Source organism: Carcharhinus amblyrhynchos, chromosome 7 (assembly GCF_965287045.1).
Source record: "Carcharhinus amblyrhynchos chromosome 7, sCarAmb.v2.hapA, whole genome shotgun sequence".
Taxonomy (NCBI): Eukaryota; Metazoa; Chordata; class Chondrichthyes; order Carcharhiniformes; family Carcharhinidae; genus Carcharhinus; species Carcharhinus amblyrhynchos.
The window spans coordinates 68,604,882-68,631,358 of record NC_137330.1 but is presented as its reverse complement, the minus strand read 5'-3'; the positions used below and the strand labels follow the sequence as shown (position 1 = coordinate 68,631,358).

Genomic DNA, 26,477 nt, shown 5'->3' with positions numbered 1-26,477 from the left:
AGTTCATGGTTTCACTTACTGTCTCAGAAGATTCCTTCTCATGTAAAATACTTATTATAAAAGGAAAACAAACACAGAAAACACCCATAAAGTCAAAATTTGGAAAACTTATGGGCTGGATTTTACATGATGGCCTCCCCCTCCCTAGAGGCCAATTCAACTACTTCAGTGGCCGATTAAAGGTTCCCTGCCATCCTTGTCATTTTATCAGTGATGGACAGTCTTCTGCTAAGAGGGGGACACCAGCAAGTGAATCTGCGCACCGCTCGAGCAGGCTCAAGCCTGTAGCCCTCCTGTCTGGAGGGTCTATATCCCAATGAGAGAAACTCCAATGGAAAAGCTGCCACCTGCCCTCACCAATACACCCATCTTGTTGGGCATGCCTGATTTGCCCCAAGGGACCCCAGGCCCCACTTACCTGGTTGAGAGGCATCATTCATCCATCATCCTTTTGAACATGCTGTTGGGCAGTGGCTACCACTCCCAGTAGCCGCTGCTCAGCTGACAGCTCTCAAATGGATCAGCAGTTCTTGAGGATGAGCAGGCAGCCCGGATATTATGGTGTTGTAAACACCCCATCAAATTCTGTCTGCAATGTCGGTCCTTGATCTCATATGACAGTTCTGCCAGGGCTCCCTCCATTCATATTTCAGTTTCATGAGAAGGACGAGTGATCTTACTTACAGTTTACTGAAAGCAATTTGATTTGCTGTCGCCAAAGTTAAGTTCTAAAAGTTAAGTTGCGTTTTTTTGTATGGTATCATAGGACAATAGAGCACTACAGTAGAGAACAGACGATGGCCTGGTGGTATGACCATGAAATTGTTGTCAATTGTCAGAAAAACGCATCTGGTTTACTAATGTCCTTTAGGGAAGGAAATCTGCCGTCCTTACCAGATCTGGCCTGCATTTGACTCCACAGCCACAGCAATGTTGTTGACTCTCAACTGCCCTCAGGCAAATAGGGATGGGCAATAAATGCTGGCCAGCTAGCGACGCTCATGTCCCACGGATGAATGAAAAAAAACCGTTTGGTCTATCATACCTGCTGCTTGATATACAATTAGTCCCCATCTCTTACCTTAGAACCCTGTCATTTTCTTTTCCTCCTTTGATCTACTTATCCAATTCTCTTTTAAGAGTTACTATTGAAACTCCAATGGGGCTTTTACAACAGCAAATCTTAGAACAATTAAGACTTTTTTAGTGTCCACTGCTAACAATCCTTTTACTGCTTGGTGTCATTTATACAAGTACTTTTCTATGACTTTCATTGTAATGTCTCAATTATTAGAACACTGATGGCCGGTCATTTGCAAATTATCATAGAAAACATTCATCAGTCTCCAATTTGCCATTTGATTTTTGCACAGCAAGAGAAACAGATTATCCTGCTGCCAAATACTCCAAGGGGATTTGATGGAATGTGTTCTTTAATCTATTCTGGGTCAATTACAAGATTGAATCAGAAGCTTTCAAAGGATCAGGAATTTAATTTCTCCTGCTTTACTCAAGTAGAACTTTACACTTATATTGTTTCGAAGGTGGCATGACAGCAGGTCAAGTATCTTGGGAGGGGAATGAGATGCCACATTGCATTTCTTGTAGCTGACGTCTGCACTATTTCAACAAAAACAATTTGCCTCTTTTATTGCCCCTTCAATATGACCGAGTCTGATAAATTTAACAAAACATTGTGCAGATCTGTACTCTGGCAACCTCTCTCAGATGAATTGTGCAAAACACTGATTCACAGCACCTACAAAGAACAGCAGTAAATTTTGACAAGAGACTTAAGGGTCATAAGAATCCCTATGGAAGGGAATAGCCTCAAAACAACTGTTGATAAAAGTCTTCTGTGAACTATGGAGAATGACATTGTTTGGACTTGCATATGATGTGTTTCAAGTATAAAACAAACTCCTATAACCTTCTAATCATGAAGGTCAATTACTTCAGATAAAAAGAAAATTTCAATAGCAGAGCAATTGAACTAGCTCACAAGCTGTCATGCATACCCTCAGCATAGAAAATGTTAATTTCCTCTGATGAAGAGTGTAGACCAGAAGATTGTCGCTCTAGAAACTGGTCTGGGGGACTTTGATGGGCATTTTGCAGGATTTTGTTACATTCAAAAGTGCTATACAACTACAATTTCCTGTTGGTATCTGCAGCCTCTGGCACAGCTGAGCAAACCATTCTTCTCTGTCTCTCCCTATCGTCCAGCTGGGCCTGACTGATTTCACCTGGTTCTAAGCTATGATGTGGAGATGCCGGTGTTGCACTGGGGTAAACACAATAAGAAGTCTCACAACACCAGGTTAAAGTCCAACCAATTTATTTGATCACAAACTCACAAGCTTTCGGGGTTTGCCCCTTCGTCAGGTGAAGCTATCTAACCATAGACAGAGAAGTGCTTCCTTCTCCCATACCATTCCAACTGGTGTCCCCCAAGGATTTATCCTTGGGCCACATCTATTTCTCATCTACAGGCTGCTTCTCAGCAACAATATCTCAAGTTAAAACATTAGTTTTCTTACACGCACTGATGATATCCAGCTTTACCTCACCATCTGTATAGAAGCAAATTACTGCGAATGCTGGAATCTGAAATCAGAAGAGAAAATGATTGAAAATCTCATCAGGTCTGGCAGCATCTCTAAGGACAGAAAAGAGCTGACGTTTCGAGTCCAGATGATCCTTTGTCAAACATCAGCTTTTTCTCTCCTACAGATGCTGCCAGACCTGCTGAGATTTTCCAGCATTTTCTCTTTTGGTTTACCTCACCATCACCTCTCTCAGGTCTTTCACCATTGCCAAGTTATGAGATTACTTATCCAACATCCAGGACTAGGTGAACAGAAACTTCATCCAATTAATTACTGAGAAGACTGAAATCAGGGTTCAAAGTATGTGAGGCCAGCAGGAAAATTCGGCCTTGAAAGCCCAGAAAAGCCCATGGAAAATCAATGGCTGGGGGGCAAAATATTAGAGAAAAGCCACCCCTGTTTGTGGAAGAGTCAGAGTCTGTGAGGAGCTGCTCCACCAATCAAAGACTGTCTGTCTCAGGCTCACTGCAGCAGCTCCTCCAATCACAGCTATCCTCACTGTCACTCATTGCTCCTCCAGAGACAGAATTTATGACAAAAGGAGCAGCAAGTGCAGAAGGGAGTCCCCCTCCTCCCCAATGGATAGTGTAGTTGGAGCATTATTCTGGCCTGTCCAGCTGCCATCATCGTAGGAGACTTCAGTTGTACCATCGCAAGGAGGGGTGGCTGCTTTGAAAGGAAGCGAGTGACTCCCAGTCACATTTTAAAACTCTTATCCTTGTTTTTAAAATTTAGCCAGAACGTCTCCCCTCCCTCGCTCTGCAACCTTCTCCAGTCCAGCAATCCTCCCGTGACTTCTGCACTCATCTGCTTCTAGCATCTTGTGCACTGCCGATTTTAATTACTCCATCATTGGTGGCTGCACCTTCAGTTGCCTAGGCCCCAATCTCTGGAACTCTCTTCCTAAACCTCTTGGTCTCTAACTCATTTTCATCTTTTTAAAACATTCCTTAAAACATACCTTCTTTGACCAAGTTTTTCGTCTTCTGACCTAATTTCTCCTTATGTGGGATAAAAATAGAAAATGCTTAGCTCAGCAGGTTTGGCGGCATCTGTCCAGAGAGAATCACAATTCACATTTTGAATACATTTACCCTTCTACAGAACTGGAAAGGGATGTGATGAATTACGTTTGGGGAGAAGAGCTGGGCACAATGGAAAGTCAGTGATAGGTTGGAGCTAAGGAGAAATTAGCAAAGAAGTCATGGACAGAAAATAACGGGGTTATTAATGATGCATTAGGGACTGAAGAGTGTTAATAGTGGCAAAGCTAGGGTGGCAGAATGTGTTAAAAGGAAAACAGGGGTCAGTGTTCAGTGGGACCAAAACTGAACATCAAGGGACATTGGCCATATGGGAGAGGGGTGGATTGTGTTGGGACAACCAGTTGAACCAAACAGCAGTAAACATAAGGCGGGGAGGGGTCAACATGGAAGTGAAAGTTCACCGCCTCAAGTTGTTGAGCTCAATGTTGAGTCCAGGAGGCAGTAATGTGCTAAATTGGGTGATGATATATTGTTCTTCCAGTTTGCCTTGGGCTTCACTGGAGCACTGCAGCAGGTTGAAGATGGACATCTGGACACGATGCTGTGAATCAACCTCGTACTCTTTTTCATAATGTTGTAAAGCATATTGGGTCATTTAGTTGCACCAAAGGCACTATATAAATATAAGTTGTTGTGAAGCTCTCCCATTCTCCCAAACACACAGAGCACCAATTTTGTGCTTTAACACCAATATTAGAAGGTAAACCTCAAAGCTTGCACTGATGCAGTCTTCCATTATCTTCAGCAATTTGCCTAACAACTTCTGAGATTGAGTTTAGCAATCTAGTGCCAATTTGGGCTCTATTATGGTTGCTGAAACCCCATACTCTCAGTATTGGTCCAAGATTGCCCAATTTCATTTTGCATTTGAACCTTTAACCTGCTCATATCCAAGGCAAAGGCAATGCACAATCTAATCATTAAACAGATCTTCATTTTAAACACAATATTGGATTACCAAAATAGCAGTAAGTAGTAGACAGAGTTAAAATCAGATTCATTTAAAATGATTGTGGCAGTTTAGCACAAAAATTCAAGTTCAATGTTTCCTGGCTGCAGACTTAGATTTTTTTTAATCATAAAGATATTTTCAGAGCTGCTAACTGCTAATAAATCTTCAGGATTAAACTTTGAATACTGCCTTGTCTCATTTTCAAAAACATAGATTTCAGGGCCATAGATAAGGTTGGTGAAGTATAACATTTGGGAGAACTATCCCTATGGCTATTTCTCTTTCATTTAAAATTTACTAAAAGATTGCATTCTAATCCCACGAGCCAACCTGGAGTTCAGCTTCTATGTTATCCTGTTATCAAACCTAGACAGAAAGTCAAACTATTTCCGTACTATTTTTCTCCTGTCCCTCCTCCATATCCACCTGCAAGCTCAACAAAGGAACAGAATGCTTTCCAGACATTATGTATCACAGTAGCTTCTAAACCATTATAATTTCTTCTTCATTCAGACAGTACATTTAAAAATCAAATTTGAATTTTACATTGGTTACAATGAAAGCGTGCACAATTTGTAAACGTCATTACAGTAAACTGCTTTGGCAGTTAATTCATAATGCGCTAGCACATACTGAATGTCCTGATGCTGCAGGAAATCATTCTCCTCAAAGAGCACCACTGCCTGACAGCTCACTAAGCACCCCCACTGACATAGGACCTCAAAGAAAAAGAGCCGCACACTGGTCTGAAATCTTGTTGTTCCAAGTGAACACATTCCACACCCAACAAACTGACAACAGTCCTACCTCCCAATGGTCTACCTCCTGTTGATGCAAATGAATGATTTGTTAGGATGCTACCAGGACTTAATGGTTTGAGTTATGAGGAAAGGCTGCATAGACTGGGACTTTCTCTTCCCTGACATGTTAATCTGACTTGGTCAATATTATTTCAGTGAAAAGGCTTGAAGGTGATCACATAGAAGTCTATAAAATGATGAGGAGAATAGATAAGGTAGATAGTCAAATCTTTTCACTAAGGCAAGGGAGTCTGAAACTAGAGGGTATAGGTTTAAGGTGAGAGGGGAGAGATACAAAACAGTCCAGAGGGGCAGTTTTTTCACACAGAACGTGATGAGTGTGTAGAACGAGCTGCCAGAACAATAGTAGAGGTGGGTACAATTTTGTCTTTTAAAAAGCATTTAGACAATTACATGGGTAAGATGGATATAGAATGAAATGGGCCATATGTGGACAATGGGACTAGCTTAGTGGTTAAAAACTGAGCGGCATGGACAAGTTGGGTTGAAGGGCCTGTTTCCATGCTGTAAACCTCTGATTCTAAACATCACCCTGCAATTCTGTAACTGACTCAAGTGGTTTCAACCTTCACAGAATATTTGGACCACTTGAAGACCAGCATGGGAAAATGTGGCCACTTGCTCCACCAGTGTAACCTGAGGAGCAGCCAAAATTGTGACTTGCGACAATCCAAGTCTGACCGCTGCCCTTACAGTGAAATTCAGCTCTAAGGGAACCGTATCTGGCAGTATCACGAGTCACACTGTGTCAACTAAAGTTGCTGAATGGAATGTTAACCTCAACACTGAATTAAACGTTCAATTCCCCAGAACAATCGCAATATGGGAGTTCTATCTTCACACCACCACAACTGCTAGAATTTTCAGAAATTAATTGTACAAGTCAAGCTTGGGAATCACAAAGGCGGGAATGAAGTGATGCGGTTGAGGAAAAGATGTTGATGGGGAAATGGACATTATTTGAAGTGGAAGACTTTTTTAGTAATGAACCAAATGGATTTGAAGTTTAACTGAGCAAGTGAGCATACTGACTGACAGGAATGGCAAATTTCAAAATGTGCCCTCATACTTCACAAAAATTAACATAACCATTGCTGAAAAAGGGGACATGCAGTTGAAACTTTTCACCTTGCACTCATCAGGAGAGGTTCCTAACGATACAAAACATGAAAGGGAATCAACAATTGATAATTTATTTAGTATAAACGATTGTTCCCTTTGAGATTTGGTACTCGTGTGATGACTATCATGAAAAGCTTCAACAGCATCTCTTTTTTCCAGCAATAAGTTCTGTACAACCAAGCGACCAGATTAACATTAGTAATTGTCCCTCAGAGAGGCACTTAAAAATTGATGAGTTGCACAGCGTTGAAGACAATTTTAATCTGACTTGGTCAATATTATTTCAAAAATTTCCCTAAACATATTTTTAATTGCAACCACTTCCTCCTAAATCATACATAGATTTAAAAGCCCTGGATTTATTGGTTCACATTTCTCAAACTCTTCTATTAACCTGTATGATGCAATTTGCTAAAAAGCCAGAGGCTGCTGCAGAAAAAAAGTGGACAATTTTGATACTGCCTACAAATAACTCTATCTTAAGCTTTCACTGCTTTGAACAAAATTATCTTGCAACAGTCACAGCACACAGAACAAATTACATGTGCACTCAATATAATCTGATCATCCTGCAAACTTGTTATGATTGAGCTTTTTCCAACAGAGAAAAATGAGGTCTCAGATGATTTCAAAAGGCAATTATATCCATTAATAAAGGGAAGTCAAGGTATTGGTTAAGCTGTTCATCTGTTGGTGGAAGCTGCTCCTGCTAAATGCAATCCACAAATCCCAATTCTATACACCACACAAAAAAGCGATATTTTGACTGCCACAGGGTACCATACAGGAATCTGAAAGTCGCCCCTAGTGATGGAGGAACTTGCAAGCAACGATAAGCATGCAACTGAAAGAAGCTTAGAGTTTGCACAACTGCTTGGAGACAGCAGTGCCCAGCAAGGGGCAGATGATTGCAGTTCACTTCCTGTACCTTTCTGGAGGTTTTAACAAACTGGGACAGCACAAGGGTAAATCAGATCTGTACATTTGGGAGCTCAAGCTTTTCTTTTGAATGATTCTCATGGCCCACTTAAGACTTTGCTGCTAAACCTTGATCATGTAAGACACAACTTGACAAAGAATGTGTCAGTCGGTCTCACACTAGAAAGGCTTTGCCATTCCTAAGAAATTCTGAAACTGGTTACTGGCTTCAGTAGGAAAAAATATCAAGCACCTAACTAAATCAAGACGTGAACTCTGTTCCTTCTTCCACAGAGACCACCTGACCTGAGTATTTATAGCACATTCTGCTATTATTCCTGATTTTCAGCAGTATTTGTTATCATATTGTAAATGATTTATAATGCACATTGCAGATGCAATAAGCACAAAGACAGCAGCAGCTCACACCAGAATTTTAAAACCAGCAAACCAGGATAAAACCTCACAAACTAACTTGAGCAAATCCCCAGCATGAAATTGCAGAATCCAGGATCACCACTCTCCCAATGCTAAGAAAAACAAATTGCTGCGCGTGCTGGAATCTGAAACAAAAAGAGAAAATGCTGGAAAATCTCAGCATCTGTAAAGAGAGAAAAGAGCCTAAGTTTTGATGAAATGTCAGCTCTTTTCTCTCCTTACAGACGCTGCCAGACTTGCTGACATTTTCCAGCATTTTCTGTTTTGGCACCAAAATGCAAAGTTTAAACAAAACATGTATGGAAGCGCGTGTATATGTTGCAGAAGGAAGAACTGAAAAGATGATGGGGAGGCAGTGGTACTGTCACTAGACCAGCAATCCATCATACTGCTCTGGGAACCTCGGTTCGAACACCACCATGGCAGATGACAAAATTTAAATTCTATAAAAATCTGGCATGAAAACTCTAACAATGTCAGTAACAGTGGAAATGATTCTTCTTAGTTTATTTGCTAAGTGCATACATAGTTGAATAAATAAGGATGAATTATGAAAATATAAATTAGCCAACAACTTTGAGCTTTTAGGGATGTAGAAGTGGCAAGACTTAAATTCACAGAACATGGTTACTTCCTTGGATACAATATGCAGGAATGGTAAATACACAGCAGTGAATGAAAAAATGTCAAATGATATTGGCAAAAGGTGCAGCACCAAGATTGTACTACAGTGCTCATAGAAACAGAAAATAGGAGCAGGTGGCCATTCAACCTTCTGAGCCTGCTCCACCATACATCATGATCATGGCTGATCATCAACTTAGAAGTCTGACTCTGCCTTCCTCCAATATCCTTTGATCCTTTCACCCCAAGTGCTATATCTAAGTGCTTCTTGAAATATTCAGTGTTTTGGCTTCAATTACTTTCTGTGGTAGCGAATTCCGCAGGCTGACCACTCTCTGGGTGAAGAGATTTCTGCTCATCTGTGGCCTAAAGTCTACCCTGTACCCTCAAATTCACACCCCTAGTTCTGACCACCCCCACTATTAGGAATATCCTTCTTCCATCTACCTGCCTAGTCCTGTTATAATTTTATAGGTTTCTATGAGATTCATTCTTCTGAACTCCAGCAAATACAAATACAATCAACTCAATCTCTCCTCATAAGTGAGTCCTGCCATCCCAGGAATCAGTCTGGTAAATCTTCTCTGCACTCTCTACAGCAAGAACATCCATCCTCAGGTAAGGAGACCAAAGCTGCACACAATGTTCCAGGTGTGACCTCACCAAGGCCCTGTAGAATTTCAGTAAAACATCCCTCTTTCTGCACTCGAATCCTACTGCATCTGCATGCTTATCTTGAATGATGGGAGCACAAGGACACCCATGTCTTATTACACATTCCCCACTACTAATTTATGGCCAGAGGGCAATCTGCCTGCTTTTGCTACCAAAGTTCTCACATTACCAAAGGTACCAAAGTACCTCACATTATACTGCTTCTGTCATTCATTTACCCACTCACTCAACTTGCTCAAATCACAGTGAAGCATCTCTGCACCCTTTTCCACCCAACTTTGTGTCATCTGTAAATTTGGAGGTATTACATTTAGTCCCACTAGTCACTGCCTGCCATTTGGAAGAAGACTATTTATTCCTACTGTTTCCCATCTGCCAACCAGTTTTCTATCCATCTCAACACACTACCCTCAACCTCATGCACTTTAATTTTATACACTAGTCTCTCATGTGGGACTTTGTCAAAAGTCTTCTGAAAGTCCAAATAAACCACACCCACTGGCTCCCCCTCATACATCCTTGAAAAATTCCATTAAATTTGTCAAGTATGATTTCCTATTCGTGCTGATGCCGTCCAATCCTGCCATTATTTTACAAGTATTTTGCTATAAAATCTTTGATAACGGATTCTAGAATTTTCCCCACTACTGATGTCAGGTGGTCTATAAATTCCCTATTTTCTCCCCACTTCCCTTTTTAAATTGGGGAGTTGCATTAGCTATTTGAAATACTGTTTTTCAACGGAGATGTTAATCCATGACCACGTGCCCTCAGGTGGATATAAATAATTCCAGGACACTACTCCAAGAGCAGGGAGATTTTCACTGACATCTGGGCCAATATTTATCCCTCAATCAACAGCACAGAAACAAATTATCCGGTCATTATCATACTGCTATTTGCAGAAATTGATTCCCACGTTTGCTGCTACAGAACAGTAACAATACTTCAAAAAGTACTTCATTGGCCGTCAAGTACTTTGAAGTGCCCTGAGGTTGTGAAAGGTGCAATATAAAGGTGAGTCTATTTTTTCTTTTCACAACATTACTAGGTAGCCCAGACATGCGATTAATAGTTCCAGGTGATCTTTAAAACATCATTGTTCTTTTTAAAATCATGTTTAGATTTTTATAAAGCATATGTGTGAAACATACTAATTATTCTAATGTATTCGATAATAGAAATAACACAAACCATTATTGAAAATATGTATGCAGAAGTTTGTGGGGGCGGGGGGGGGAGGGGGTGGAGGAATGAGGAGGGGAGAGAAAATAAAGCATAATGTACCAGTATGAAGAAGGAATATCAATGTATGAAGGCAGAAAATATTTGGGAACTTAAAATCTTATCACAGTTTGCAAAAAGTGTTATCGTAAGGTAACATATGTTTCTTCTCTGTGAAGCATCTTGTGAAATTTAATGTTTATGCCATGATATAAACGTGCATTATTACTAATGCTGTTGTATTGACTCCCACCTTTTCAGCCCTTTGCAGTAGGTTTTTGCACAAATGTCAGAACAGAATGCTTAAATAGTCAAGCCACATTGCATAACTGCATTATGCAAATCCATGGAAACTGATCTAATGAGATTGTCCCTGCTCTGTATATGCAGAATAAATATTGTTTGAGGTGTTTTTCAACCCCATTAACTTATAAATGACAATAAATGACTAGTTTTTTTTCCCCAAATGCAGCTTTTTGTACAGGTAGAAAAATAAATATATAATCTCCACACAGCTTCCAGTGTCCCACATTAAATTCTAGAGAAAAAAGTCATGCCATAAAATACTTACCAAATAGACTACTAGAATGGTGTTTTTTAGATAAAGGTTTCAATTCATTTGATCCCCATGCGTGACGTTTGTAATTTTCCCAAGCATGTTTCATCATCTACAAAACATAATGGAATGTCTGGTAAATTCCAATACAAACGGGTTTCATCCAAATTATTACACAACATACTGAAGAACTATACATTGAATTTTCTGGGCTAGTCATTTTTTTCTCCACAGACAATAAATCAAAACATGTTTAACTAAACATTTAGAAACTGTAACCAATGCACATGTGAAAAACATTACTTTTAGTAAAAGGTAAAATGCAGAATTTTAGTTCTACAAATTCAATTTTCTTTACTTAGTTAACTTGCGTTGTTCTTCCATTTTTAAATTAAAGAAACGTATGGAAAGCTGAAATGACTTTGCAGCAACTCTAAACCGCACGGTCAATACAGAGGAAAAGGTCAATATCAGATTACAATGAGATCGGAAATGTGCAGCAATAATAAACAAATAAAGTCAGATAACTAAAGCAAAGCTCTTTATATTTGTTCTCTAATACATAGTAAAAACATAAGAAATAGGAGCAGTAGACCATCTAGCCCTTCGAGCCTGCCCCGCCATTCAATAAGATCGTGGTTGATCTGAAGTGGATCAGTTCCACTTTCCCGCTTTCTCCCCATTGCCCTTAATTCCCCTATCAGAAACCTATCTACCCACGACTTAAATATATTTAGCAAGGTAGCCTCCACCATTTCAACGGGCAGAGAATTCCAGAGATTCACCACCCTTTGAGTGAAGAAGTTCCTCCTCAACTCTGATCTAAACTGCGCCCCCACTTATCTTGAGGCTGTGCCCTCTAGTCCTGCTATCCTTTCTGAGCAGGAAGAATCTCTCTACCTCTACCCTATCTATCCCCTTCATTATCTTATACGTCTCTAAGATCCCCCCTCATCCTTCTAAACTCCAACGAGAACAGACCCAGTCTATTTAGTCTCTCTTCATAGGCCAACCCCCTCATCTCCGGTATCAGCCTAGTGAACCTCCTCTGCACTCCCTCCAAGGCTAATATATCCTTCCGCAAGTGCGGCAACCAAAACTGCACATAGTACTCCAGCTGCAGCCTCACCAGTACCCTGTACAGTTGCAGCAAGACCTCCCTACTTTTATATTCTATCCCCCTCGCTATAAAGGCCAAAATTCCATTCGCCATCTTGATCACCTGCTGCACCTGCAGACTGGGTTTTTGCGACTCGTGCACAAGGACCCCCAGGTCCCTCTGCACCGTAGCATGCTGCAGCTTTTCGCCTTTTAAATAATAATCCCTCCTACTATTATTTCTGCCAAAGCGGATAACCTCACACTTGCTAACATTATACTCCATCTGCCAGGTCCTCGCCCACTCGCTCAGCCTATCCAGATCTCTCTGCAGACTTTCCACACCCTCCACGCAATTTGCTTTTCCACTCATCTGCGTGTCATCAGCAAATTTCGTCACCTTACACTCAGTCCCCTCCTCCAGATCATCTATGTAAGTGGTAAACAGTTGAGGCCCCAGCACCGGTCCCTGCGGCACTCCACTAGGCACCAACTGCCAACCAGAATAGCACCCATTGATACCAACTCTTCGCTTCCTATTAGACAGCCAATCCTCTATCCACGCTAACAACTTACCCCCAACTCCATGCACTCTAACCTTCTGCAGCAACCTTTTGTGAGGCACCTCATCAAATGCCTTTTGGAAATCTAAAAACACCACATCCACCATTTTCTGTGGTTTTTTGTCACCTTGAGTGGCTTGGTGTCGTATATTTTGGTTTGTGATGCCGTTGTGAAGCACCTCAGTATTTTATTCGGTTAAAGGTGGTGTAAAGATGAAAGTTTTGGTTGAGGGTCCTTCCTTCACCCTCATGTCTACCACACTAGTCACATCCTCATAGAAATCCAATAAATTCGTCAAACACGACTTCCCCTTAACGAATCCGTGCTGCATATACAAGTAAGCTGGCAATTGTCCACCTCGAAAGATCAAGAAAATGACTGCGCTTGTCCCTTAAATTACTAAAATTCTTTTGCCATAAAGGGGGAGTACATATTTCCAGGATATTGACCAGCAACAATGAAGTAATGGGGAAGTAAGCCCGATTCAACATTGTGTGAGGCTTAGAGGGAACTTTGGAACTGATGGTATTTGCAAACTTGCAGCTTCTGCTGAAAGTGCGAGGAGGCTGGTTCAATCAAGGCATTCAAAAGGGCATTAAATGATTACTTGAACAGAAACAATGTGCATTAATATGTGGGGGGAGAAAAACAAGGGAGTTGCACACTTGAAGAGGTGGCACAGACACTATGGGCCAAACGGCCTCCTTCTGTGCCGTAATGATTCTGTGATTCTCATTAGTAGAAATCAACAAGAGGGAGATTCAATCAAAATTATTTGATGATTAGATGAACTTTTGATTATATATTCTGTTGGCACCATGGGTGCTAGTTGTGGCGAAGACTGATACAGACTTCATGGTATGGCAGAAGGATTTTCGTGATTTAAGGGACAAGCGCAGTCATCTTCTTGGTCTTTCAAGGTAGACAATTGCCAGCTTACTTGTATTGGAGAACAAATATAAAGAGCTTTGTTTTAGTTATCTGACTTTATTTGTTTATTATTGCTGCACATTTCCTATCTCATTGTAATCTGATATTGACCTTTTCCTCTGTATTTACCGTGCGGTTTAGAGTTGCTGCAAAGTCATTTTGGCTTTCATGTGCATACCAAAGACAAAATGTAAAGCAAATTGTAATGAGACTCCCTTTCTTCAGGAATGGCTGGATTAAAGGAAACTGCATAAGAAATATGATTGGGAGGGCGAAGGAAGGACCCTCAACCAAAACTTTCATCTTTACACCACCTTTAACCGAATAAAATACTGAGGTGCTTCACAACGGCATCACAAACCAAAATATACGACACCAAGCCACTCAAGGTGACAAAAAACCACAGAAAATGCTGGATGAACGCAGCAGGTCTGGAAGCACGTGGAGGAAAAAGCACACTTAACCTTTGAGATCCATATGACTGTTCTTCAGGTGATATTGGATTAGACGACAAAAAGCTTGTTCAAAGGTTTTAAGGAGCATCTTAAAGGAGAAAAAAGGCAGAAGAGAGACAGGGGGAATTCCAAAGCTTAAAGCCCAAGAGGCTGAAAGCCTGGTTGCCAATGGTGGAACAATTAAGCTCAGTGAAGCTCAGTGAGGCAGAATTGGCAATGTGACAGAAATAAATAGGTGGTCTTAATGAAGGCACAAAATGAAGTCAGAAGCTCATCTCGGTCAGATTCCAAGGTGAGAATATTCTGCTTAGTCTCACGACTGTTACCAGGGCAAGCAACAGAGTTGATAGATAGGGACATAGTTTGAACCAGAAACCAAAATGGAAGACTTCAGTTGAATCATATTTCTGCTCGTCCAATACCAGCTGCAGATTGTCAATCTGACAGTTCAGTAACTATGGAGTCATTGAGAGACAGGTGGTATTGGGGAGGTAGAGCTTGATGTGTACACGTGAAGATTGACACTGTGCAATTGGGTGATGTCACCAAGGATAGATTATGGGTCACAGTGGTAATGGCATGGGAGCAGGAAACAGGCATTGCAAAGAATTCTCTAGCTACTACTAGTTAATGAAAATGAATCCAGGCAAGTGCGATTCTACCTTGCTGGATAGCAGTGCAGAAGCATTTGAAGGAGGGCAGTATGATTAACTAAACCAAATTATCCAGCCAAGTCAAGAAAGACGAGGGAAAATTTAGAACAAAGTCAGAAAATGCTGGGAAAACGCATCAGGATAAACAGAGAGAAACAGAGTTTCTCTGAAATTAAGTGATTCATTTTGGTCAAAAGAATTGAAGTGGTGATTTTTTTTTAAAGTAAGAAACTTATAAATGTGAATGTTCAAAGAGACTTGGGTGCATTCATACAAGGAAGACAAAAGGTTTCTCACTTAAAAAAATGGAAAGCAGATTCAAAATTCGTCTGGGCAGAGGGATCAGGGTGTCTATGTTCATGAATCCTAAAAAGTTGGTGCGCAGGTGCAGCACGTAATAAAAAAGACAAATGGGATGTTAGTTTTTATTGCAAATGGACTGGAGTATAAAAGTAGAGAAGTGTCGTTGCAATTGTAAAGGGTGTTGCTGAGACCACGTCAGGAATCTTGCATCCAGTTTTGTTTCCTTGTTCGGAGAAGGACGTAGTGGCATTGGAGGCAGTTCAGAGGAGGTTCACCAGATTGATTCCGGGGATGAAGGGGCTGATGTACGCAGAGAGATTAAACAGTTTGAGCTCATACTCACTGGAGTTTGGAAGGATGAGAAAGGATCTGACTGAAGTATATAAAATTTTAAAAACAATTGACAAAGTAAATGTAGACCAAATGCTTCCTTTTGTGGGTCACAAGTAAAGCTTGCGAGGCAGTAGATTCAAAACTGAGATGAGGAGCAACTACTTCTCAAGGAGGGCGGTGAATTTATGGAACTCGCTGTCCCATAGTGCGGTGAAGTCTGAAGATAGACATATTTCTAATTAAAAAAGGGAAAGAGGGATATGAAGAACAAGTGAAGAGGTGGATTTGAGACCATGGAGAGATCGGCCATAATCTGACTGAATGACAGAGTAGGTATGAAGGGCTAAATTTGTCTCCATTTGCTCGTAATTCCTATGTTCCTATATCATTAATTAAAAATTACACATTACACAAGACATGATCTGGCATAGCCTGCTCTCTGGCTGGCTCCAGAACGTGCTGTTCTAACATATCCCAAAAACATTCAATGGATTCCTCATGCAAGCCACCTTTGCACGTCTGATTTTTCCAGTCTATACACAGATTGAAATCCGCCATGATTACCACCATACCTTTCTGACAAGCTTCCATTATTTTCTGTTTTATACCCTGCCTTACCATATGGTTGCTGTTAGGTGGCTTGCAAACCCTTCCCAAAGTGACTTCTTGCTTTTCATCATTTTGCAGCTTTCTCTAAATCACTTTTACATCCTGGCTTCTTGAGCTTAGGTCAACTCTCCCTATTTTGTGAAAACTATCCTTAATTCAGTGTCATCCTTTCAGTTTTTCCTCGCTCCCTGATCTTCGGAAATGTCATGGATCTTCAATATTTAGTTGCCAGTCTATGTCATCCTGCAGTCATGTCTCTCCAATGGCTATCAGACTATACTTATTTATTTCTCTTTGTGTTATTTATTCATCTATTTTGTTACGAATGCTACATATATTAGACGCAGAGCCTTAAGTTTAGTCCTCTATTTTCGTAACATCTAGCATTATCTGCTGATTTATGCTTAGGTTTGTACTTTGTCTCTTCTTCTCAGGGTCCATTTATCATGACCAACATAAACACATTTCTCTCTTGCCTCATCTCTACTCTGCCCTAAATTGATTTCTTGCCCTCATAATTTAGTTTAAAGCACTCCTAGTTAAGCGGCTTGCGCAAACACCAGACTCAGCAGGCTCCAAACGTAGACTGCCCCAATGGTACAGCCCCCACTTTCCCCTGTACATGTGCCAGTGCCCCACAAACTGAAGCCCTCTTCTCCCATACCAGTATTTGAGCCAATTTTCACCTCAGTGCCATGGTCAATCAGCTCACCCACAATGCAGCCCCGCACTCTCATCTAAACAAGCTGAATGAATCTCAAATATATTGGACAATTGCAAAGGCTGAGGTTCCTGCACTCTGGGTCCCCCTACTTGACTCACTCGAAGTTCACCCACATGTCCCTGACCACAGACCGAATCTGAAGACTCTGTCTTCAGGGTGTGACTGCCTCCTCATACAAAGTATCCAAATAACCCTCTCTTATGTGTCATAATGTCTTCAGCTCAGCCTATAGTTCAATGTCTCTCAGCCAAAGCCATTACAAAAAGAAAGAAAATGCTAGACCTAGAAATATCTAAAAATATTACTATCTTTAAAGAAATATTTCTCTTGTCAGAAAGCGAAAGGTTGGATTCAATGCAACATCCAATCCTTCACAAGACCTCCATTGCTTAAAGGAGGAGTGGGGGGGGAGCTCTTTTTGGTTCAGTGGAACACAGGCAGAGAGATTAAACTTGCAAACTTGAAAACGGTAGCAAGACTGGACACTCAGTTGGATATGGCACACAGTGGCACAATAATGGTGCTATCAAGCTAGTCTAGGAGATCAGTATTGAAGTACACAAGCAAAGTACATTCCATACCTTCTTCAATCTCAATGCTCCCTCCAGATAGTGTTCAACATGGAGGAATATAGATTCAGCAGATTAGTGGATTCAGATTCAGTGGTTAACACTGCTGCCTTATAGCACCAGGGACCCAGGACACACACCAAAAACCAACTCAAGAACAGCTGCTGCCATCAGACTTTTGAATGTACCTACCTAGTATTAAGTTGATCTTTCTCTACGCCCTAGCTATGACTATAACGCTACATTCTGCACTCTCAAATTTCCTTCCCAACATATGGTATGCTTCATCTATATAGTGTGCAAAAAACAATGCTTTTGCTGTATATTAATGCATATGACAATAATAAATCAAATCAAAATCAGACTCAGTTCCGGCCTTGGGCGACTGTATGGAGTTCACATGTCCTCCCTGTGTTTTTATGGGTTTCCTCTAGGTGCTCCTGCCACACTCCATAGGTGTGCAGGTTAGGTGCGCAGGTTAGGTGCATTTGCTATGCTAAATTGCCCCTTAGTGTCAGGGGGATTATCAGGGTAAATATATGGGTTATGGGTGAGATTGAAGTCAGTGCAGGCTTGTTGGGCCGAATTGCCCCCTTCTGCACTAGATTCTATGACTTCACCGAGGTGAGGATTTAGGCATATGGTTCAAATGCTAGGATTTGTCCGCATATTAACTAAAGCTGCGCCCACCAATAAATGAACAAAAATAATTCTGAAGTAACAACACTGAAGCAATGAAGCTTACATCAGAAATAACACAGCAGCCAATTTAAAAAGACCTGTACATGCATGCAAATTAAGAGAACAGTCGGAGAGCTTCTTAAGAGATTCAAGTGATGAAAGTCAAATGCATCCATTTTTCTTGCTTAAGGAATTTAAAAACAAGGTCTCAACTGAAAATAAATACTGCATTTAAGCATCATCATCAGTAATTAAAACGCCTGCTCGCAAAACCCTTTTGTTTTTTTCTGCATATTGCCTATTGACCCATCCTATTACAAAGAAGGATGCTACAATAAAATGTTAAAGAAAACCTGATAAATACCTCTGAACTGCAAATATTTCAATCGGAATGAAGATGATGGTTAGATCTTGATAATTCATCCATTAATTAAATTGTTTTAAGTTAGCAAATAGTAATTTCACTGCATTAAAATACATGTATACACTTCTCTTTATATTTGAAGTTTTGTTCTGTAAATAGAAGCATTCAACCCAGATCTGGGCTTTTGAGAGGAAGATAGATTATGTCGTGCAAGTAGGACAAGACCCAAATGAATTTCAAAATCAAAACCTCCCAGACTTGTACAGAATAGTAATAATATCTATTTTGAAATCCTGAAGACCACAACATAAGTCAGATGTTGAATGAATACTATGGTTCACCAATGCAATGAAAGAAAGACCATGTATACCACAGGGACTGATTAACTAATTTCTACCCAATTAAAAACACCAGAGTGCAAACTATTTATCAAATTCCTTCTTATATTGCCACCAAGTCTGTGTGTAAGTATTTCCAAATTTGGTAATGACACAAAGCTTGGTGGGAATGGGATTTTGTGAAGATGATGCTCAGAGGCTTCAATGAGATTTAGACACGTCAGTGAATCGGCAAGAACATGGCAGATGGAATATAATGTGGAAAAATGGGAACTTTGGCAGGAAAAACAAAAATAGAGTATGTATAAAATGGAGAGAGATTGGGAAGTGGCGATCTTCAAAGGGATCTGCTTGCCCGTGTTCATAAGCCACTGACAGCTAAAATGCAGTTGCAACAAGCAATTTGGAAGGTAAATGGTATGCTGATCGTTGTTGCAAAAGGATTTGAGTAAAAAACTTTGCTGCAGTTGTTGAGAGTCTTGATGAGACTGTACTAGACATTTAGTGTCACGAGTGGGCTTATATTAACACTGCAATGAAATTAGTGTGAAAATCCTCTAGTCGCCACACTCCGGCATCTTTTCAGATACATTGAGGGAGAATTTAATAAGGCCAATGCATCTAACTTGCACATTTTTCAAACTGTGGGAGGAAACTCGAGCACCCAGAGGAAACCCACACAGACATGGGAGAACATGCAAATTTCACACAATCATCCAAGCTGGGAATCAAACCCAGTTCCCTGACACTGTGAGACAGCAGTGCTAACCACTGCACCACCGTGCTCTAATTGAAGCATACAAAACTATTAACGGCTTTGATGAGGTTGATGCAGGATGGATGTTTTTCTTGATTAAGGGATCTAATGGACACACTTCAGAACAAGGGGCCAGTCATTAAGGACTCATGAACAGGAATTTCTTCACTCAGAGGGTTGTGAATCATTGGAATTCTCTGAAGGGCTGTGGAGGCTCTGTCACTCAGTATGTTTGGGGGTGACATGGTGGCACAGTGGTTAGCACTACTGTCTCACAGACCAGACACCTGGGTTTAATTCCAGCCTTGGGTGACTGCGTGAGTGGAGTTTGCATGTTCTCCTCATGACTGCATATGTTTCCTCCGGGTGCTCTGGTTTCCTCCCACAGTCCAAATTGTGCAGGTTAGATGCACTGGCCATGCCTTTTAATGTCCCAAGATGTACAGGTTAGAATAATTAGCCAAGGTAAATGTGTGGGGTTACGGGGATAGGACAGGGAGGATGGCCTGGGTAAGATACTCTGACAAAGAGTTGGTGCAAAGTCAATGGGCCAAATTACCTCCTCCTGCACTGTAGAGATTCTATGTTCAATACAGAGATTGATAGATTCCTGGATTTAAAAATTATCAATGGATATGTGAGCAGTGTGGGAAAATGGTATTGAGGTAGATGACCAGCTGTGAATGATGAAGCAAGTTTGAGGTCAAATGGCCTACTCTTCTCCTATGTTCCTACTAAATCAATCACTGCAAGACAATTTTGGTAGCAAAATAAAACCAGAACCGTTGCTCTGAAAAGGAATACAAGGGAAAGGTTCAGAAATATTTGCTTTGTACACGAATTGCATATTTTTATGCATATACAACATCTACACACCTGACATTCATATGTTGAGATCACTATTTTAGTACCAACCATGTTAGACAAAGATTGTAAAAGTTTTATTAAGTTCTGGTCTGGTTTGTTGTGTTTTTTTTTGTTTTACATGCACTTCTATGACTAATAGTGCATTCCTTCATTAAAGGCACCTATTAACCAATGATGGGAAATTGATTGTTTAGTTAAAATGCATGCTGTAAGGAGCATTTTTGGATACCTGCTTCGAATCATGTATGATGGGTATCACTTGCATTCTATTTCTAACAACTATGTCTGATCAAAACCGCAAATTTGGATTTTTTTTAAACTTGCAAAATATGTATGCATTCCCTGACAAATCAATGTCTGCTACTGAACCAGGACCCCGCCATACCACATTATCTCTTTTCAAGAGGGAAGAAAATACAATTCTTTCATCAAGGCAACTCATCTCACTCTACTTAATTTAACACTTCTAAATGATTTATTTATGGATCAATTATGGAAATTCTTCAAAGGAAAAACTGTAAATTATTTCTCATTATCTCAAATCATATAAGTTTCTTCATGGGAATTAAAGCTTGTTGCAAAAATTATGCCTTGAGTTAAGTACCATTCAAGAAGGTAATAATTTAGTTGTTAAATACTGCAGGGCTACTTGCTTTAAAATAAAGCCCTATAATTAAGTCATGTCAATATACAATTCCTCTTCTCCTTCACCACTACACAAACATTTTAAAAAAAGATCCACCCACTGAAATCACGTCTACATTGGTTATTAGTATTAGCAGCATCATGCATACTGATCACATCTAAAATTATCCAATATGCAAGCACTATCCCATCCATTTGAACGGGCAGTATACAAGACATCACAGCACCCGAGAGCCTCAAAACAGAAAACATGCGCATGCCAACAGAACGGTAATCTTGTTATGTGGCATATATTTAGCTACGATTTTGGTTTGGTTGAATTATCACACTTTTTTTCATTTCTGGTGCCTTCCATTTCACCTTCGACTAAAGCAATCAATGAAATTCAGAGTCCAACGCAAAAAACTAGCAAAAGCTCAACAGATTCATAAAAACCGAAAACTCAAAGAAACTAGTCAAGTGCTCTCATGTAGTCTCTGACCAGAGCCTCCAGCTTTACTGTAACTTCAGTCAGATTTCTTTTTCATTACATTGGATTACAGGGGTTTGTTTTTAAATGTGTTTCGGTAAGTTTTATTTTGAATGTGAATGGCAAAACTCAGTAATCTTGCAGCATGCATCATATGAGTTTGCCATTACTTAATGTGCACATATACCCAATATTCCAGAGCTTTTAACATCATGAAAATTAAATGCACAATTTAGAATCAAAAACAGATTGCATTTACAAAATGCACTTGACCTGCAAGACATTTCAGAAAAAAAAGTCACAAAAAAAACAGAAATAGACCAAGCAACAAGTAGTGAGTGAAATGGAAAGGCTCGGATTGGAAGCCAATTATGAATTATTCTGCAAAGTGTATTAAGTACTAAAATGATACTAAGTTATTGACTTAACTTTTGTACCACCAGATGGTAAAACATGACAGACATAACAGACCAGTATATTTGAAAGCACCATTGTTAAGTAAAGCAATAATGTAAATGCATTGTCTTCAATTCTTCGTAAAAACCAAAGTCTTTTACTACAGGCTGAGGAGCTGCAAAGCATAAAGGAGAGTTATCCGGATATGTGCGTCACAAATATAATTATTTAAGGTAAATTAAAGTGCTCTTTGTCTTAATCCAGAGATTGTGTTCTCACTGAATTTGGTAGTCATACAAGACCTTGGTAGTGAAGTGGCTTAATCTCTAAGAAAAATGCCCTTTGTATCTTGAAATCAGATTTTTGTAATTTCTCTCTTTTTAAAGAAAAAGTAGGACTATAATGTTGCATGAGGTTGTGGGGAGGTGAGGGAGTGGGGGGCGGTGGGGAGGGGTAGGAGGCCTGGTAAGCTAATTATTCAAAATGAGGAATAGTCCACCTTGAACAAGCCTAAGAAGCAAAAAAACATGATTCTTTCACACAGATCAAATCTCCAAAATCAGCCCTTTGAAATCATCCAACACATCAAATAGGACAGTTGACAGTGGGCTTTGAAAAAGAAGATTCAGTGATTTTCCCATTTCACCTGACATGAATCTTGGAGTTGGAGTTAAAATCCTAGATAAATGCTTATTTTTACCGTGTACTGTCAATTTATCTACAAGGGTCACATCAGTCACAAGCTTTAAAGCCTTATTAAATATTGATAGAAATAATGTGAATGGGCTTTTCAAACCTTACAAGCTCTATAATCTCAAATACAGCAACAACCAATCCTGCATTTTTTTCCACATATGCAAACAGTTCTCTTTGGTTGTACTTTGTGGGCCTTCAAGATGATCAAAAAAACGACTAAACAGAATCACGTTAAAAGCCACTGATATTAACAAAATTCCAGATAGCTTCTGGTTCACTTGCATCCCCACTATTGTGGGCAGAGACCACCACTATATCAGAAGTGCAATATAAACCATGAACCTCAGAAGGGACTGCTCAGCCAACTCGTGGTTTGAACATTTTTCTTCAAAATGATCATCAACCTCTCCTGATGAAACCAGCAAACATTAACTATTATTTATGTAATAAGTCGCTGATAGTACATTATGCATCAATTGTTTTCAGCATATTTTGCTTCAATTTGTGCTGCACATCTTTCTTGATGTTAAAACTCTTTTACCATCTATAATCCACAAAGGACAAGAGAGTAGCCTCCTTGTGGTGTGAGGGGTCACATCAAGTTGGTCACAAGCTGAAGACTTCATAAACTTTATGTAAAGGTAAGTGCTTGTTTACTAAGTATAAGCATTACTGGCCCAGGTAGAACACCATTATTTAATCTCAGATCTAATAAGACTGCTTTGGATTCACTGTTTCAAGTCAAATCCATATGAATAGATTGCAATTCAGCTATTAAAACTTAAATGCTGAATTCACTGATTGAAGAAAATTGCCTCATGTAAAATGGTATCCGCTAACGTACAAGAGATCACCCACCTACAACCACAAGCATTCACAACTCCCAACCCCACTCACATCAAAAAAATCTTCAACGTAAATAAATGATGTACCATTACATACACATTATGGGTATTTATTTGCTACATCCAGCTTGAAGGATTTTGGACTTTTCAAAATTGACTCTTTGATGCCACACCTGGTCAAACATGGGCTTGATGTCAAGGGCAGTCACTCTCACCTCACCTCTGGATTCAAATCTCTTTTCAATGTTTGGAGTAATACTCTAAATTAAGAATATTTGAAATAAAACTGGAAACTTTAAATCACATATGGTTTTCTTCAGGCACCATCTGGTTCCAATGGAACCAAAACCAAGCATCAGCAAGTAAATGCCACATGATAACACTGTTAAGGACACCATCCATCATCTTTCTGAGAGTTGATCTTGAATGAAGTAGTAATTGGCCAAATTGGATTTGTCTTGCTTTAGGTGGATAGAAAATACCTGGCAACTTTTGCCATATTGTCGGGTAGATGCTTGTGTGCAGCTGTTTCGCAACAGCTTGGCTAGGGTATGGCTTGTTCTGAAGTACTATTGCCAGGATGTTGTCAGGGCCCATAGCTTTTGCTGAATCTAATGTCTTCAGCCATTACTTAGCATTACAGAATGAAATAAGTTAGCATCACAGATGCGAATCTTCAGCCAGAGATCTTGGGAAGACACAGATGGACCAACCATTCGGCATTTCTGGCTGAAGATGCTTTGTTAATGAATCAGCCTTGTGTTTTGCACTGATGTACTGAGCTTCCCCATCATTGAGGAATATTTCCTATTCTTTATTTAATAGTCCACCACCATTCATGACTGGATGTGGCAGGACATTGATCTGATCTGTTGGTTGTGGGATTGCATAGCTCTGTTTATTGCATGCTGCATCTGCTGTTTGCCTTTCAAGTAGCCCTGTCTTGTAGCTGCACCAGACTTGCACCTAATTTTTAATTCTACACCTGTGTTGTCCGCCTGCACTCTTTATCAAGCCTGGGTTGATCCCTCAGCTTATCAGTAAAGATAGAGTGAGAAGATATAGCAGACCATGAAGTTACAGATTGTGGTTGAAAGCAATTTTGTTCTTGCTGCTGTCAATGGCCCACAGCTCCTCACGAATGCCCAGTTTAGAGCTGTTCAATTTGTTCCAAATATATCCTATTTAGTATGTTGGTAGTGCCACATAACATGATGGAAGGAATGCACTGTTTGAAGAAAGAACTTGGTCTTCATAAGGATTATACGATGGTCCCTACTCAGACTGTGATAGACAGAAACATTTATCAAATAAACTGGTTAGACAAGGTTTTCCCATTTGTTAGGGAACAAGTTTTATTTAGCAAACATGTCCTCCGGGACTCTGCCTGCTCAGTCAACAGAGGTGCTCTCAAGCTACTCGAGGTGATGGGTATTGAAGTTTGCATACAAAGTTCATTCCTTACTCTTCCGGATCTTCTCTCCCCCCACCCCATGTCCATGTTTGAGCTGATGCCATAGGACTTCAAGGGACCCAAAATCAAAATTGAGGAGTTCCAAGGCAACCACATATATAATGTGCCAATATCTCTATCTCTACCCAGCCATGTGACATCCTGCCAGGGATTATGGTACTGGTATCTAGGATAGCGTCTGTAAGGCATGATGCTGTGAATATGACTATATCAGGCTGTTGGTTGATAGATGAGTGTTTTCAACCTTCCAGGAAAGGCTGAACAGGGCGTGTGAAGTTAATTATGTCAGGTACTACAAAAATCACTTGAGCTACTTTATACCCGCACAGAGTTATTTGAACTTTTTAAGGATATAGCTTAAGCTGTATGCTAATAGGAGACAAAGATTTTGAGCTACGACTACTGGGAATTTAGATTTACAACAATAGCTGCAACAAAGAGATTAAATGAATAAACAAGCATGTTAGAGCCTAGAATCATTTGGATTTCATTTGAAAGAAAAGAACAAATATTGTATTAAATAGTACAGTTTATTCAATGGTATGCGTAAGATAGTTAAAAAAGAGGAAGCATTTGTCAAGGCTAGGAGGCTGGGAACTCAAAGCATGGAATACAAGGAAAGTAAAAAAAAATTTAAGCAAGGTGTAAGGAGGGCTAAAAGGCAGGATTAAGGAAAATTCTTTTTTGTACGTATATAAAGAGCAAGATGATAGCCAGGGACAGGGTTGGCCCACTCAAGGACAGGGGAAGGAATCTATGTGTAGAGCTGGAGGAAATGAGAGAGATATTAAAAGAGTACTTTGTGTCAGATTTCATCAAAGAGAAGGACTTGGTGGGTTAAGTCTGAGGAAGGGTGTATAGATAGTTTGGATCACGTTGAAATCAAAAAGGTGGTGGTACTGAGGATCTTGTGAAATACTAAGGTAGACAAATCCCCAGGGCCTGATGGGTATACCCCAGAATACTGAGAGGGGCCAGGGACGAAATTGCTGAGGCCTCGAGAGACATGTTTGTATCCTCACTGGCCACAGGGGGAATCCCAGAAGATTGGAGAATAGCCAATGTTGTTCCTTTGTCCAAGAAGGGTAGCAAGAATAATCCAGATAATTAGAGGCCAGTGAGCCCCACATCACTGGCAGGGAAATTATTAGAGGAGATCCTTTTGAGATAGGATTTACCCCCACTTGGAACTATTAGTGAGAGGCAACACAGTTTTGTGAAAAGGAGATCCTGTCTCACTAACTTGATCAAGTTTTTCAAAGAAGTGACAAAGGTGATTGATAAGGATAGGGTGGTGGATGTTGTCTACATGGACTTCGGTAAGGCCTTTGACAAGGTCCCACATGGCAGACTGATACAGAAGACAAAGTCACATGGGACCAGAGGTGAGCTGGCACGATGGATACAGAACTGGCTCAGTCATAGAAGAGAGAGAGTAGCAGTGGAAGGATGCATTTCGGAATGGAGGGCTGTGACAAGCGGCGTTCCTCAGGGATCAGTGCTGGGACCTTTGCTGTTTGTAATATATATAAATGATTGGGAGGAAAATATAACTGGTTTGATTAGAAAGTTTGCGGATGACACAAACCTTTGCTTTGGTGGAATTGCGGATAGGACCGTCAGAGGATGCAGATCGGTTAGAGACTTGGGCAGGGAGATGGCGGATGGAGTTTAATCCAGGCAAATGAGGTAATGCACTTTGGAAGGTCCAATACAGATGGG

At 40.2% G+C, this 26,477-nt stretch overlaps 1 protein-coding gene across 1 annotated transcript in view; it reads right to left on the bottom strand.

The window, feature by feature from the left end:
* man1a1 (mannosidase, alpha, class 1A, member 1) overlaps positions 1 to 26,477 on the bottom strand; it is a 464,837-nt gene that overhangs the window by 267,362 nt on the left and 170,998 nt on the right. The window contains exon 2 of the mRNA XM_080192541.1: positions 11,001 to 11,097. Within this exon, the coding sequence (XP_080048667.1) occupies positions 11,001 to 11,097 (97 nt within the window). The remainder of the gene's footprint in view (positions 1 to 11,000; positions 11,098 to 26,477) is intronic.